This window comes from Bacillus rossius (assembly GCF_032445375.1).
Source record: "Bacillus rossius redtenbacheri isolate Brsri chromosome 9 unlocalized genomic scaffold, Brsri_v3 Brsri_v3_scf9_2, whole genome shotgun sequence".
In the NCBI taxonomy this organism is placed as follows: domain Eukaryota; kingdom Metazoa; phylum Arthropoda; class Insecta; order Phasmatodea; family Bacillidae; genus Bacillus; species Bacillus rossius.
In genome coordinates, this window is record NW_026962013.1 from 34,643,468 (window position 1) to 34,661,813 (window position 18,346).

Here is an 18,346-nt window from a genome sequence, read left to right on the forward strand (position 1 = left end):
AAATATTATGGTTTCTAAGTATTGCAGCAGATCAGCTGATTTATATCTTTCAAAGTCATAGTGACCTAGTTTTTCATACTTGTATTTTATTATTGATAATATTCCTGTAATTAATTTTGATGTGTAAGAATTTGATGTATAAAGTGCCTCTTTACCATAATTTTACGTGAGTTTTGTAGTGGTTTTAAGACAGTGAATATTGTGGGGTTGAGGGAAAGAAAGACGTGCTGCGACACAGCGGTGCCGAAAGACGATAATTTATCACATCCTATGTAAGAGAGTAACGATGTTAGTCCAGACCGTAAGATTATCTGACAGGAATCCCTGAATTGTGTGAAATTAAAAAGAGATGGAAGGTGTGGGAGAAGGACAGAGACATGTGATTAAGTAAGGAGAAGCCCTCAAAGAGGGGAATCACTAAATAATAATTATAATAAATATTGTGGCCAATCATAAGGCAGTATTTCGCAGTGTTTCGTCATGTGCTGAGTTTCATCAGTCGTTGTCTGGATGAGGTTCTGATGGGTCGTGTGTTGGGCAGTGGCTCTAACTATAAAGTTACGTAGTTGAAGAGAGCCTTTTGCGGCTGTGGTCCAGGCGCTACCGTATATAATCAACCTGTTTTTCGTGTTTGGATTTTTTAAACTAGGATTTTCAACCACAGTCATCGGTAATCGCCCAAAATAAGGCTCGAATGATCGTGGTTTTGTTCCGAGGACATAGTCATGTGGCTTCATACCGTGAGTCCATGTCGAACCATGGAACTTAATTACAAACTGTCAATTTAAGAGTTATCCTCTCTGTACCTGCAAACAGTCAATATGTGTTTGCTTTCGAAGACAAAGAAGTATGTGAGAAAGGTTGTATGTTCTATACCTGTACTGTGTTTTGTGGTTGCAAGATGGCTGCCTCACTGACTGTGAATTGTTCTTGAGTCTTAATAAAAAAAGCCATTAATATAAGTTTGATGTCTGATAGACATTATTTAAGTAACGAATCAACGATGGTAACAAGTGTCTGAAACTAATATAATTTTGGTACCATTTCACATTTTTGGCAAGTATTTTATGTATATCCACTTGACCAAATTTTGAGCTAGCTGAGGTGGTCTGGGGTGTTACAATTGATGACCCAAGTATGACTTGTGATAATCTACAACTCTGAAAACTGAAATCCTCTGAATCTTTGAGTGAACTTTTTGGCAAACTTGGCTAATTTCACTTGTATGTGTTACAAACTACATAAAGCTGGTTCACCCTAACAAGTATTCCAGAACTTGAACATATTCTTTCTGTCCCAGTTCATGAACAGCAATTTTTTCAATGGTTGAAATCAAAAGTGTTAAGATAAGACTAAAATTTCTGTACCTAAGTGCTTAAAAATCTATATAACTCTTGTTTTGTTTCATTTGAAATAATATATTTGTATTTAAAACTTTGTTCAATAAACACCATCCACATGATCAATCAATAGCAAATATTTAGTCATGCCTAAAAGGAACTATGCTTGCGAGGAGTCAGATAGTTTTAGAAACAGCTTATAGTTTTGTAAAGTCTGGCCTAGTTTGATTGCTAATTTTTCGTAAAATACAACACATGCACATACACTGACAATTACGTAATGCTAGCTGAGGGCCTTTACAACATGCAGTTGGAACTTTCTAAAAACATCCGATATTCTGTGTGGTAAACACATTTAGCTACTGTGGTAGATGCTTAAATAAAGCACAAACACCCATGAACACCCAATACTCAAATTAATATTTAATAAAAATATAACATATTAAAGTGCAAATGTTATGATTAAACACATCTCACTGAGAAATGGCTTAGTCGTGCAGGTGTCAACACTGCGGTGTGGGGCAGTTGGCCAATGTGATCATTGGACTTAACCCCATGCAATTTCTTTCTTTAGGGTTACATTTAAGACAAAGTGTTCCAGCCACTTCTGTCGAATCTTTGCTGTCACACTCCACAAAGCCTACGGGAAGTTTGAATACCAAATCTATGTTTACCACATAACTCGAGGAGAGCACATTGGGTCACTGTAAACTACAAATAATCTTTCAGAAATACTCTATACACTAAAAGAAGTTTCAGGTTAATAAACTGCAACATTTTGTTTTTACAATTTTCTGGAAGTGCTCAAATCATTTGTGTTCTTCCTGTGTATAAAATGGCAACTCTTGCACTACCACAAACTAGTGGGCCAAAATTGTCTAACAAATGGCAAATGTATACTAGAAAGTGCACTCCTATGGTTTGAAGAAATTCAAATCACTACCTTAAATTCTATCAGTAAAAACATTTCAAATAATATTCTAAAAACCTGTATTTTACAGGCAACAAATTTTAGAACCCTCAAAAAGAAAAGAAAATAAGTAACTGAAAAACATATCTCAGTGTACATTATTACTGTGATGAAACATTAATAGTGATTAATTTACTCGGTACACGAGATACCCACACTCACCACCATGCTTATCTCGGCAACACATTCTATACCATGTTTTTTTTTTTTTTAAAAAAAAGGCATGATACTAAAGAACTCACAACTGAAGCTGTGCCTTATCAGCCAGGTGCTTCTGTAGTTGTCTGTTCTCGTCCGTATCCTTCAGCACGTAATCTTCACTGACACACCGATCCCACGATGAATTCCAACCCTAGGAAACAAGCTATTTTAGACACAAGCATTCCTGTTTGCCTTCTAATATTCCAAGTTAAGCTTGAGTTTACATTTCTGAGTGTTGGCATTTTTACACTGAATTGTAATATCTAATATGGGGCTTATATTTCTTGTGCAACACTTTAACAATAATTTTAAATACCATTGAACAGGGTGTCTACAGGTCATGAAAGTGCAAAGTCACGAAATAGGAAATAGTACGGAAACTAAAGAACAAAAAAGGCTATAAATAAGTGGCAATGGTGCTGGAAGTCACCAAACTTAAGTAACCAGAAGCCTTTTGCTAACTCACTTTTTTTTTTTACTTTAAAATCTGTACTTTCTGCAAATTGTAGAAAATTTTGTATTGCATTTGACATTGTTTAATTTTGGCTATATATGTGAATTTAAAAATCATCCTTCAATAAAAAAAACCATAAAAAATTTTTTTTAAAAGGTTTTCAAAGAGCCCTGGAATTGGTTCAGTAGATATTTGTAGACATCCTGTTGAAAGTTGCAATGTTTTTAGCAATATAAACGAAGTGCAGTCCTGTTATTCTCAAAACAAATTTCTGAAAGTCATCTCTGCAAGCAACTCCACAAAAATTGACTTGGGAACTTAGCCAGGAGTGGGCCGCAGTGATTAAGTGGCCAAAGCGATCCGGGCCCGATTTCCGGTGGGGTCGTCGAACCCTAATTGTTCACTACGGGAAATGCGTCGGACATTGCTGTGAGCCAGTATTTCCTTGAGGTACTCCCGTTGCCTTTACCAAAGCAGTCCATACTGCCCCATGTCACTTCACCCCTCGTCTGTCTTTAATGACCTCAATGTTGAGACAAGCCTCCATTTATTCATTAAGGCAGGATATAACAACACAGACAAAATATTAAGAATCATGATTTCATATTTAACCTTGTACTGATGGAAATAAAACACTACGAAAGAATTTTTAAAATATTTGGATTAATAGGAATGCACTTATTTGCCAGTAACAAAATGACTTATGGAAAAAAAACTCTTAATTTTTTTTCCATACTGTATCTAATTATTTAAATGTTTTTGGGCATACACCACTCCTGGTTTTACTCTATGTATAGAGAAACCTCAATAACGGACAAAAGATATGGACACACAAGCACACAGAAAACAAGCCACAATCTGCCAATTTTGTAAGTCAAATGCATAGAACATCCAGAAAACTCATGGAAGAAAGAAGTCAGAAAATACAGATGAACACATTGGGCTGACGACAAGACAGTTGCAACAAAAACAGTAAATGAAGACAAACAACAACCTTGGACAACAGTGACAAACAAACAAACCCAACCATGATACCAAACCGATAATCTGAACGACACAACAAAACAAAGATGCACAGGCGAACCCACTGTTTGCCCCTGTTTTGTCCAAGGTTGGTTTTTGTATTTGTTTACCGCTCTTACTGCAACTGTGGAACCAGCAGTAGTTTATGAAAAAATAAAGACACTTTAAATCAATCTTCCCCACTGCAATAATAATTCAAAGAACCTAATTATTTAGTGAATTTGAAGTCACACAGTGTTAATGAACTTAAGCAGAATGTATTGGCAATTAAAAATGGATGTACATATTCATCTAAGCCTTGTCTCTTAGAAATTAAGTGAATACATTGTAACAACACAGGCTACTGCCCTTCTCACTTGTTAAATGGTTTAATTACGATTTATTATATTGTCTCATATTCAGGTTATATTATATATTATATATTAGGTTTCCTGGCGTGATGCTTGATTGTTCTTTATTCGTAATTGTGTGTTAACATAATTTTCTTTTGATTTTTTTTTGCAATGGTTCTTTGTTTGAACGAGCAGGTGCAATAGTTTGCACAATGCATAATAATTAGAGAGACAGAAAATTTTGTAGCCGTGAGAAAATACTCTGGAGTTAGTTAAAGTGCTGTTGCCATGAGCCAGGATTGGCTGATATTTTTACACATATTTTTGTTCATGGGTAAAAAATTAAATCAGACTGTCATTTTTTCTTGTAATTTTTGCCGGAAAAGTTTTGCTTGGAGAGGTAGAAAATTTGTATACAGCTGTTTTTGTGAGGGCTGTGCTGTGATTGGTTAAAGAGTTCGTGCACCTGCCACTTCTCTTGGGTGGTAAGAAGTTGCACGTAGCCTAGTCAGCATCTGTGCTAGGTACATAGAGGTTGCATGTCAGGCGGTAGCTCAAAATTAACATATGAGTGGTTTGAAGAGAAAATTTTGCGGATGTGGTCTGGGCGCTGCCTTATATAATCAACCATTTTTTTGTCGTTTGGGAACTTTTATTTACAATTTTGTGACCACAGTCGTAAGTACTATCACACAACATGGATTGAGTAAACTTTGACTTTGTTCTGAACAACTGAGTCCTTCCGCTTGTACCGTGAGTTTGTGTACAACCACGGAACAAAATTGTGAACTATCTTTTAACATTCATCCTTCGGTATCTGCGGACAGTCACTTGTTTGTTTTGAAATCAGTGAAGAGGTTATATGCGACTTTTTTGTAGATTCAATCAAAAAAATGGCAACCATGATGACTGGAAGTTTTTGTGAATTATTATTAATAATAAACAGTTAATATCAGTATGTGTCTTAAATACGTTACTTCAGCAACCTGTCTTGACAGTAACATTTATTTTGGAACTTACATACTTTTTCATCGCCCAATTCATTTCCACAAGTTTTCATGAAACATATATGTCCACTCTAGCCCTAATATTTGAGCTAGTCGGGGTCTGGAGTGTGACAACATTACACATCATCTAATTTCATCACAATCAAGAAGTGTTTTATATGAAAAAAGTACAGCAACTCATGGGAAGCCAAACAGACAAAACATGTTTTCACCACAGTTCGTACCTGGAAATGTATCAGGTACTCTATATTCTTCTTTCCTCTATTATCTTTCCCTGCAATGACTTCCAGCACCTGGGGAAAAACAGAACTTATGACTCAACTGTCAGATACAACAGAACACACGCCTCTAGGTTACCAAATTCCATGTGTACGAGTGACTTAAGAGCACATTTGAAATGATTATTGACTCTTAAGAATGACTTGAAATTTTACCCAGTTGATTCTGTACATATGTTGATATTTATTTTAAACAAACTTCCAGATGAGCTAGAGACTTGAAAATTTAAATTTAGCACATAACTGGATGACAATGCACACACATAAGAGTAACATGCAGAAAATAATTATTTAAATAAAAATACACTATTATACTACATTTTTAAAACAGACTAAAAAGTATAAAATATTTTCTTTTAGCCTCATGTATGTATGTGTGTGTGTATGTATGTATGTATATATATATATATATATATATATATATATATATATATATCTGTGTGTGTGTATGAATGTATATATGTGTGTGTGTGTATATATATATTTGCATTTGTGACATGCCCACTGACAGCTATGATGCTTTCACGGTGGGCACGGGAAAAAAACAAACTAAAATACCAAATAAAGAAAACAAACAAAAAAAGCTTATAACAACACAAAACACTAATACAAACACAATACAGACACATAGATAGAAATAAGAACTACAATAATAACAAAAAAATATACAATTAAAACTAGGTCACTAACCAAAAAAAATACAAACATATAATACTAAACACTCATATTTATTACAAATTTTCATAAGTCTATACACAAGACTGTTATGTTTACTTAATGTACATAGTAATGGAGTCTTCCGGCTCTTGAAAGTTGGAATTTTTATGCCAGTAGTTTTAAGCACATAAGGACTGTTTAATTTATAATTGTAACAGTTACTAATAAATAAAGCATCTAGTATATCTCTTCTGGCCTTAAGAGAACCCATACAATAATTTGTCAACACTAACAGTTATTCCACATTGCATTTTACGATTTATGAATTTAGAAAATTTCATTTGCACTTTGTTAATTTTTTTTTTATTTCAGTGTTTCACATTATAGATCCATTTTCTAGTTTGGATCTAATTAAGATGGAAAAATAACTTGGAATAAGTACAATTCATAGGTCTTTTACATAATAAGATTTTGTAATAGGATGAATATCAATATTGATTCAAAAGTAATAGGATGGAGTTTTGTCTTTATTAAGTTGCCAGTTGAAACTGCACCTTTTAACTACTGAAATGTCTCTCTGAAGAGAAACAGTCATCGAGAGATTCAATTTTTCTATATATTTTTGTATCAGCAAACAGTGTGCCAGTAGAGTAGTTAGAAAGGGTACCACATTGAGGGACCCCAGAGAACAAGATATAAAATCGATTTTAAATGGTTAACTGAAACAAAAAGAGTATCTTTATTTAGATAATTTGAGAACCATTCAATTTACTGTAGCTTAAACCAAAATTATGTAATTTATTTAGTAAATTTTAGTGTTTAACTATCAAAAGCCTTAGTTAAATCAAAATAACACCTACTTCACTAAGTGTTATTACTTAGGAATAAATAAGGTTTAGAAATGATATGAAATTGGTGGTTGTGGTTTCACCCAGTTCTAAAACCATGATTGGCATCAGAGAGATGGTTTTTAAGGTTGAATTCAAGATTTCTAAATAATATTTTTTCAAAAACTTCGGATAATCCAATCGAAAGTGAAATGGGCCTATAATTTGAAATATTTAGCTTATTACTTTTTTACATATGGGAATGACCTTAACAATATTTTATTTGCAGGGGTAGATATGCTGTAAAAGAGGAATTAGGGGATGTGTGCAGCCTTTTAAAATTAAATTTGGAATGCTGTCGGGACCTGTTGATAGGGTTGACTTTTTAAGGTTGTAATACCGCACAGAACCAGACTCTCTGTGATATTTGGCATAGGACAAGAAAAATTAGTATGTATAGAAACTGGTGGATTATTTTTAGGTGTGGAGGTTACAAAAACACTAGCAAAGTAAATAGCAAAGCAGTTAGCAATAATAACACTGTCTAGTGTGACAGAATTATTAACCTTCACAAATGATTTTTGCTCATAATGTGTACATAGTTCCAGAATATTTTGGGATTCTGTTTTATTTTGTTATTAATATTGAGGAGCCCAAAAATTTTATCTCTAACAATAAGAATCTAAGATTCTTTTCAATAGTAAGAAAACAAAGAATAATAAAATTTGTTCTTGTTTATTGGTTTACTAGCTGCCCGACCCGGCTTCGCACGGCTATACTAATGGAAAAAAATTAAGCCACATCTCCCATTTACAATAATGGTAAATAAAAAAAAATTCTGTGAAAATTTATTACAATGCTGTATAATGTACCGGAGAGAAAATGAATAGCACCGATGGTTTCCCGACTCGTGCACGCAACGTACAACTGATGTACCCGTACTTCGCTACGGCAGTCTACAGGCAGATCACTCTTGCGCCGCTCATTATACATGCCCCTCCTTGTGGGTACGCCACTGCCGCGCGATGCCCGTTGCCATGGAGATGCAGAAGGCATGAACAATGCAAAATCCTGTTCTCATGCAGACAAAGTACCCACTGTTGCCTGGTTTTAACCACCCATGGGCTCTAATTTTCGGAAAATGTCATCCTGCGTAACATAAGGTACATTACGGTGAAGTTTTAAGTCTGTAAAATATATATACTTGAAAAAAAAAGGGTAATTTTTGATATTTAAAGTACCCGCCAAAATTTCAACGGTGATGAGGACTGCACTAACAATGAAATAGTCGTTGCCATAGAGACGAATGAAGCATCAACAAAGCAACAGCCGTTGCCATGGTGATTTCCTACCAAAAACTGGAAATTTTGATATATTACACCCCCGAAACTCCCCTTGGGATCGGATTTCTGCAGAATCCGTTCTTAGTGAGCGTCTACATCACAAAATGAGTAACTATGCTAAATTTCAAGTCAATCGGGTGTATAGTTTTAGAGATCTCGTGATGAGTGAGTCAGTGAGTGGTATTTTATCCCCTTGGGGGTATAATTAATCAAAATCCTTTCTTAGCGAATGCCTACGTCATAACATCTACCTGCATGCCAAATTTCATCCCGATCCATCCAGTGGTTTGGGCTGTGCGTTGATAGATCACTATGTCAGTCAGTCACCTTTTTGTTATATATATTTAGATGTTTTTTTTTAATTTCAGGACCTGAATAAATTGCTTAGATAACCAGTAAGGATATTTAGATAATGATTTCACAGACTTTGGTATAAAGTTGTTTATGTAACTGTTCACTGCGGAAGTTTATCTTTAAAGTATGATGCATATGTTTAAAGTGTTGTTTGAGGAGGAATGTAGATGTTACAGAGTGTTAGAATTTTGGTTTGAGAGGTTTTAATTTTTACCCAAACAGATCCAATTCCTGGGTGGTCAAATTCTTGTTGGCAGTACAGATCTAAAATTTTATGTTTTTTGATGACTATTAATACCCCACCACCTCTTTCCATTATAGTTAGAGATGGATCCCTATCAGCTCTGAAAATATTGAAGTTATCATTGAAATAGTGGGAGTTTATACTGGAGGTATATTAAACCAAGTTTCAGTAGACAAATTAAATCAATATCTGTATGTAAAATGTTATCGAAAAATTCAACTGAGTTTGTTCTAAAAACCTCTTATGTTTTGATAATAAATACTCCACTCACAGGGAAAAGGCATTCACTAAGACAGATAATGGAGTGAGATGCTCCTTCAGGCACGGTGTTGGAAGAATAGTCGTTCATATCAAGAGAAGACTTGCTAGTTGATGCTGATTCATGATCTGAAAGAGTGGATATGCTGGTTTTTTTTTAATTTCATCAGTATGAAATTTCCTGTAGAATTGACTGATAAGGTAGCCATTAGGCCAGAACACAGTGTTATGAATCCCTTCAAAGTCTTCTACAACTGTGTACTTATTATAATATGTATGCAACCTTGTATGCATTATATTTAGATCTAAGTTTGACAACTTTCACTTGGTAAAGATTTAATTCATTAGCAATGTAATTCACTATTTTTTTTTTTACTATGGGTTCAAAGCGTGTTACAAATAGAGCTTTATTTCTTTAAAAGACTGGTTTTGAGACTGTTTTTAACGAGGAGATATTTCTTATACCAACTTGCATTGGTGTTTTCCTTCTTTCAATAGAGGCAGTACTTCCCTTTTCGCTTGAGCTTGGGTTTGTATTGAACTTCAGGTTTCTATTAAACTTCAGTGAAGCCTTCTTCGTCATCAGTTTGTTTGTTTGGAGAGTAGTTCGTGCTGTTACTGGCATCGCGGGAAAACCTCTCTGTTGCATGTGGGTCGGCCGCGCGGTAGCCCGGCAGAACGACAGTTGTTTGAACATTCCTCTCCGTCTGTTCTCCAGTCTTGTTTTCCGTGGTATTGCCTGTTACTTGACTATATGAATTTTTGTGATCAATTTGATTTTTTAACCCTTGTTTCTTCGGTTCAGTTTGAGATTTACCCACATTTTTTATTTTATTTGGACAACTTCTTCTTTTAAGTTTGCAATTTCATTTCTGGAGGCATCTAATTATGTCTTCAATACTTGATTTTCATTTTTGAGATCATCTATTTTGGTATTCATTATTTGTACAAGATCAACTAATTCAATAATCTTGCTCAATTCCATGGGCATAGGTGACAAGGGTGCAGATAAAGATATAGCTAATACATTTTGTTTCGTTGACATCTTCAGAGGAGAGTTCTTGTTTGAGGTCAAGTCAGCGTCTGGCACAAGTTTGATTGATAGAATATTGGGATTAATAGATATTTCACACACAGTTCTCGATGTTATTTCCTTCGTCGGAGATCTGAACATGTTCGAGTTTAGTTTCTTGTGATTTTGCATCACTAATATGCTGTAGTAACAGTAAGTGAAGTTAAATTGACTGCATTAAGTGATTTCCTTTTGTTTGTTTATTAACGTAGTGAATGTTGATTATTTGTGAATTTAAGTTCATAGTTTTTTTTTTTTCAATGATAAAACTTCATTTATTCTAATTTAAAAATTATAAGTTTTTCAATTATTTTATTTTCCAAGGAAATTTAAACGTTATTGTGTGGTACATATTGCGAGTATTGGCTATTTTTTAGTAGGTAGTTAAGTTGAGGTTATGTTTTTTCTTTTATTATTTATTTACGTAGTGAATTTCTTCAAATATCAGGTTATTGATTTATGAGAGGTAATGTTGATTATTTGTGGATTTAAATTTTTTTTTCCAATTGTAAAACTTCATTTCTTCTAATTTTAAAGTTATTATTTGACATCGTCCGGGCCTGCTGCCCCTTTTAAGTCCGATGCCACCGCCCAAACACCACCCACCCTCCATTCAAACCTCCCGCCTACCCGTTCGTACGTGTACATGCGTGTGTGTTCACCTGGCAAGAGGGCGCTGTCGAGCCAGTGCGCCGCACCCCTAAAACATAATTAAATGTAATTGCGTAATTTGTTTTTATGTTCCCCAAGTGCAACGTGACGGCAGATCGGCCGGGAGGGTTTTATGTACTTTTAATTAAGATAAGGTATCAAAATATAATAGCGTTTCCGGACATTCCCGAGGAAACCCGAAGCCAGACAGTAATTAAATATAATTCTTAATAATTGTAATTTGTATTATTCTTTTTCATTATTCAGAAAATGTCATGTAATTTTTAAATCATCCTTGTCATGTTACTTTAAATTCCAGTGGCACGAATTAACAAATATCTTTAACGGCAATTGTTTCGGCAGGAGGACACCATGTTAGTCGAGCCGAGCCCTGAGCTCAGCCCAGTCTTCCGCCATCAACGACCGAGAGTAGACGCTTCAGCACTCCGGGGACCTCACCGCTTGTTTTCACCGCTAAGTAATTCTGTTTAACTTTAATTCTTCCAAATCGTTTTCTTTTAGTCCTCGGAGCTCCTCTCGGTCGGGGGACTGTTTAATTAATTACCTTACGACCAGTAACGGTCTTTTCTTCTATGTAATACGTAATTCGAGATGTGACCACGTGGTGGGTCTTTACACCTAAACCGATTCGTGCCGCGGGCGTTTTATACAGTTTCAATTGTGTACTTGTGTGAGTTGAATTAGCCGAATAAATCAGGTGTGTAAATTTAACGTATTATTTTCTTATTTTAAATCTGTATGACCACGTGGCGTGTGACGGCGTGTGGGACGCCTGAGAGCCCACTGCGTAGATAATAGCGTGCCCGACGCTGAGAGCGGGCAGGAATTAGTGCTAGGTGTTTTCAGGGGGTAAAATCACGCCTCACATGGGCGACATCACGCCCTGAGTTAGGAGTCTCACCGGGTCCACGTGCCTCACCACATGGTGGCGCCCACTAACTTATCACCTTAAACCCATCCGAACAACCCCCGGCCACAACGAGTGGCCCCGCAACATATTGGTAGGGGCAAAACTTATGGGTTGGCGTCACTGACATGCTAGTGATATAATACCAAAACCATTTTCTTACATACATTTGATGTAGAAATGATGTCACGTTACACATTTAAAAACAAAGTTTTAAGTTTTCACTTCTGTCGACTATCCCCATGACTTCCTTTTAGTTTTTTTAACCCCTTATAATTTAAACAAATGTAATGTTAATTATCATACACATTATTGCACTGCTAAATTATTTTCTTAGGGTCAAGTGGGGTAATAGTGAGACAAATCTTAAATCTTTTGCTCTAATTTTTCACTCATTGATTTTATTTTGCTACAAAAAAATAGTAGTACAACATACTGTACAATAGCTTTGATGTGTTAGTGGGGCAATGATGAGACAGCCATGGGGTAACTTTGAGACAGTGGTATATCTTTGTTGTTTGTAACAGGAGAATAATGGGTGTGTAATCATGAGACAGAGAAAATATTATTTTATATGTACAAATTTTACAGATAGTAAAATTCTCAGCAAAAAAAAAAAAATTATGACTCTAAACACACTGAGACTACACAAACACAATCAATAAAAAAAAATTATGAGACAAAATAAGTAGAAAAAGCATTTCTTGGTCTCTAAACTGGATGAAAAAATTGTAATAGTCATCTACATAAAAACAAATCAATAAATTTGGCACCAAACATAAAGTAACATGTCAATACATGGAAAAGTTTGAAAATGTGTGTTTTAGTCATTCACCAAATTAATGTTTGTTGTACTTACTGTCCAAAGAAATGTATTTCTCATTCACCACCAATGCATCATGTTATTTCATTTTAGAATTCTATCAATGCATTGGACTACTTATGTTACTAGTACATAATAATTAAGACCTAATTTTTATTTAATATATAAAACAAGCACAAAACATTTTTTTGTTCCTAAATTAGATACAAATTGTGATACAATTCTGTATTAAAATTAAGGAATAAATTTGTCACTAAGCCTACACCTATAATTCCCTACGCCTTGTATATATCAACAGGTTTGAGGAATGTGTATTTCAGTCTGTCACCAACTTGATAAATTCTTGGTACTGGTACTTTACCTACGATATCTTTCAAATTCACTACTGATACATCATTTTCTGTCAATTTAAAAGAGTCCTTCTGTCCATCAACACTCTTCATTGCCATCACTTCTACATCTTCACCGTCAAAAACATTTTGAACTACACACACATACCGATAGCTCACAGTTTGTCTTTTCCCACCCTTGAAGATTACCAAAATATAATCACCTGAGCTATACGATTGTAGAGTTTCCACTTGAATGAAATTGTCTTCTACTTCTCCTGCAATATCTATGTCATCTAGGCTATCACCACTCTCTATCCATTCCTCCTCCTCTTCTTCTTCTTCTGTGTCTGAAGTTTTGCTTTTCTTTGCTTTCTTTCCTGCTACTACTGATATTTTTTTTTTTGATTTGGGCCTACTTTTCAAGGCAGTAGCCATTTCAATTTCATTTTTGTACTCTTCCGATGTAATGACTAGCATGAACATCAATTTTTCTCCTCGTTGTACTGGCCACGCTGGTGCGCTTGATTCTCTTAAGAAGTATAGATTCAAAATTACAGCCCACGGCTGTATCACCTTTGGAAGTTGATGGCATTTCATGAGCAGGTGTTCCATTAGGCCTATGTATTAATTCAGATCCATTCAAATCAAGGTGCTCATTTTCTGGGAAGACACTTGGTTGTCTGCAGCCTTCTAAGTACTTCTTCAGTTTTTCTGAATCCAAATGCTCAATAGGGTATTTAGTTCGGTCACAGGGAAATATACCAGTGGTTTTGAACCCAGAAATAATATTTCCTGGATGAAGTCCTACGAACCAAATAGAACAAATGAGGTCCACAAATTCACTCTTCATTAAACGTCTTTGATTCTCTCGCTGCCAAGCTAAAATGGTTTCATTCCACTTAGCTTTCAGTGGCCCAAAGCAGCACTTGTCTAGCGGCTGCAGCAAATCTGTGGTATGAGGTGGAAGCTTTAAAATGGTAATTTGGTTACTTCTGGCAAATTCTATAGTACCTGGCTCCATGTGAGACATGAGTCCATCGAAGATCATAAGGATGGGTTTTTCTTCTACAACTTCTGCAAATTTTCTCATGTATGAGCCAAATACTACTGATGTCATGTAACCTTTTTCAGTGTTGGCATAAAAGGTACCAGGGATGTCATTTGTTCCCTTCCAAGAAGACCACATATTTCCTGATGAAAATATTATGAGTGGCGGAAGCACTCTTCCCACTGCTGAACAGCATGCCAAAACAGTAGTATTTTCTTTACCACTTCCTTGTATTGTTCGGTGTGCTTTCTGGCCTACTCCGGTAACACACCTTAGGCTTTGAGGGTCTGAAGAGAAAGACATTTTGTCGAAATTCCACACATGTTGTGGTTTATCTGAAAGACCTAGATCATTTATTGTCCCTTCAACGATGTCAGAAAAGTTTTATACGGTGTAAGGATCTGAAGTTGCCTTCCGTCTACTAGCATCTAATGCCTCTAGTTTTTTTTAAATTTAGCTTGTTCCTTTGGCAGAAACCTCGGAACCAATCACTTCCTGGAATGCCATCCCGGAAAGGTGTACAAATATTATTCTCTGCAATGAAATCAGCAACTACTGAAATGACTTTGTTCTTTGTAAGTGCAAACCCCCATTTTGCCAAAGTCCGAAGGTGTGTTGTCAGCTCTTTTTCTTGGTTTTGAGTCAAGGCTGTCTTCCTCCCTGTTTTTGTGAAACCTTCATTAAGAAGTCGTCTTGAGAGTAAGGATTTGTCTATGATATAATTTTTGGCCGCTTCCCGGATTGAACATTTTCCTGATCGTATATCAGATAAACACATGCTCTAAATCTTTTTCTTTGTATTTTTTTTCTTTCTTCTGTTAATTTTGCGGCATCTTGTTAACTCGAGTAGCTTCTGGAATTACCGAAAGCAAAGTAAGGTTAGACATTACCTTTTATCATTAGCTTGGTGAGAATATGAGAGAGCATATAGGCTAACTAATTACTTAATTATTTTGTTCTTAAATATCCAAAATAACTGGTGTTATAATTTTTAAATTGCATAGGATGTAATTCTACTATCAATACAATTTACTGTATAGTCTGATGAAAACCACACAAATGCATAGTCTATAAGTACAAGCTTGGTAAACCAACATTTTTGGTAACATTATTTAAAACTTCATATTATTTTAAATGTTGTGTATGGTTTTACAATTATATAGAAATAGACCAACAAATTCTTAACTTACCACCACATTCTATTTGAAGTAACTTCAAGTAGGCCTATCCTTAAGCAAACTAACCTCAAATTAGAACTACAAAAATTATGATTTTGCTGGTCCAAGATGACAACTGAATGTCTCAAAATTACCCCAGTCGCTATCTCAAAATTTCCCCACCTTGTGTCTCATATTTACCCCATAACTTTCACCATGAATAACTAATATCTCAATATGTGTAAAGCTTCCTGTTTTGTGTAGAATTTTTAGTGCCACCATTACCATTGCTCTGACTATTATAGTTTTAAAAATTTACAAAAAGTTGTGAAAGGAAAAAAGTTTTCAAAGGGGAAAATTGTAAGTGTTTGGCAACCAAATTTTTACTACAATAGATAGGTACTATTAGATTTTATTCATTGCAGGTAACTGTGCATACAAACGCACATTTATAAATTATTAAATCAAATCTTTTGGATACTTAACATTAAAATTTTACCCCTTTTATTTGCTGTATCATAATTACCCCACAGCACCCTATATTTTTTAAATCTATCAAAGTATTATGAACTATTATCAGAATATCTGCTGTGGTGGAAACTGTTTTAGTGGATACATTTCATAATTACTATATTTTAATCTTCATGACCTCTTTTATCTAACATGCTGTTTGCCATTTGTATTTATATGTGAAAAATTTCAAAATAGAAATATGAAAACTTAAGTTCTTAGCTTCTATATGTAAACTTTTTGATTTTGTTTTCGCCCACAAATTCCTAGATCATTTAGTTCCCATTCCATATGTCTAAATTCTTTAATACATGAGTAAATTTAAATACATTGCTTTGGAAAATCACAAATCAATATTAATTTTTTTTCAAATAGGCCTATTGATTTCTATTATAAAAACTTAAATACAAATGTTATATATTTAGTTGTGGAAGGAGGAATGGGATGAAACAAACATACACTTACTAGCAAAGGACATAATCAAATGTAGTTTGGACAATGTGAAAATTTTGGGCAATTACACTACAAGAAAATTCCCGTCCTTAAATATTCTTAAATACATAACCAACATAATAAAATTTTTATTTTTCTGACTATATTCCTTTTGCAGGATTCTCTGTGCTGTCTAGGCGTTATAACATTTTACGTTAGCTGATTTTGTCTTGTTATCCATATGTTTATGATTTCATCTTTGTGGTCCATTCTCGAGGTAGTTCTATGACATCAAGTGTAAACTAGCAAAGGTATATGTCCATTAAACTGTTTTAAATCAAAATTCCCTAATGCAATAATCATTCAAAGAATGTAATAAATAACCATATGTGACAACATTTTGGATGTACTAACTTCAAGAGACAGCCCTTGTCTTTTCTTTTGTTCAATGACATCCTGTGTAGGGAAAGTAATGGAGAAGTTGGTGGACAGGTATGTGGTAGGGAAAATGGATGACTTAGAGTGTGTTGACAATAGACAGCATGGTTTCAGGAGATGGTGTTCGTGTGAAACACAGATAGCAGGGTTGCTGGAAGATCTGGTGGAAGCGGTGGTTGGAGGGAAGCAAATAGTCGCAATATTCACATATTTTGAAAAAGGCTTTGATAAAGTGGCACAGAAGAAGAAAATGGAGAAAGTAGAGTTTTTGGTAAAGGATGAAAGTGTGATAAGTTCGGTATGTAACAGACTTTCTTAAGGATAGAAAACAAAGTGGGATAGGAAAGGTCTGAAGAGGGATAATGACGTCAGGAGTGCAGCAGTGTGTTGGGCCCTTTTTATTTCTATGTTAATGATGAACGATATAAGAGATGGAATGGAGGCTAGGATGAGAAAGTTTACAGACAATTACGTGGTGTATGAGGTAGTGGGGAATCTGATCGGGCTAGAACGATGGACCAAGGAGAACAGGATGTCTCTGAATGTAGGAGAGATGAAGGTGATTAGATTCATAACGAATAGGTAGAAACGAAGGAAGTGTACAGTTGGAAGGGGTAGGAGATAAAGAAAGCAAAGGAGTATAAGTACCTGCAAAATAACCTGGGATAGGCAAAACCAGTCCGGGTAGGATGAGGTGGAAAGGTTAGTCAGGCTATTTAAGATGTTACAGTGAAAAATGGAGAGAGGGGAGCTGGGAACTAGGGTGCACAGAGCTGGGTATAGAGATCTGAGATCATGCATGGAAGCTTTGAAGGGAATGGAGGCAGACGTAAATAAAGAGGCATGCCTTCCAAGTGAGGACTGGGTAGAAGTGGAAAGGGCTTGAGGAAGGAATGCTAAGGGTGAGATATGCAAGGGACCTAAGAAGATGGAAGGGAGAGGGGGTGATATATGGAAAAGACTCCTTGCCACCATGTGAAAGCCCAATTGAGAGTGTATGAATCAAATCAAACATATTGTCAACTTTATAGCTCACTCATGAGAAGTGAATGAGATTATCAGAATTAACACAAAATAACCTCTAGGTACTTTGTAATTTGCATTGTGTGATTACAGCATACAAATAGGTACACAGTTTTTGAAGTGTTTCACAAAAACTATAGGTATATACTCTGAGTAATTGATTCATCATTTATAGGTATTTCAAGAGTTACAAGAATAACTTTTAAGGACTACTGTTGTATTTATGGTAAATACAGTACTTAAAAAAAGAAAAAACACTGTACAATCATGCCCTACTAATATTTTGCTTTTTACAAACTTTGCATTAAGCTAAACCAAATGAACATCTTTGATTTTTGACCCCATGATCATATAAATTATTTTTCTTTTAGAAGTATCATCCCACAAAACAATAGTCACATAACAAAGAAACAATAAGTAGCCAGTAATAAAAACTTCAAATTATTTGTTTAAATTCAAGTTCCAAACTGCACAATTAGGTTTAGAGAAAACATTGAAAAAGATCTCATTAAAAATATTACATGCCTACACTCAAAATTGAACCATTACCAAAACAGCCAAACCAAATAATTATTTGAAAGATGTGATAAAAGCTATAACATTTACAAAACTAAGCACTGAACGAAAGGTAGGTGTACCGCACA

At 35.0% G+C, this 18,346-nt stretch overlaps 1 protein-coding gene across 1 annotated transcript in view; it reads right to left on the minus strand.

Annotated features, from left to right (window-relative positions):
* Positions 1–18,346, minus strand: part of LOC134543158 (male-specific lethal 3 homolog) — a 61,957-nt gene that overhangs the window by 42,837 nt on the left and 774 nt on the right. Inside the window, exons 2-3 of the mRNA XM_063388024.1 lie at positions 5,552–5,620; positions 2,553–2,662 (exon numbers count right to left, since the gene is read on the minus strand). Of these exons, the coding sequence (XP_063244094.1) occupies positions 2,553–2,662; positions 5,552–5,620 (179 nt within the window). The remainder of the gene's footprint in view (positions 1–2,552; positions 2,663–5,551; positions 5,621–18,346) is intronic.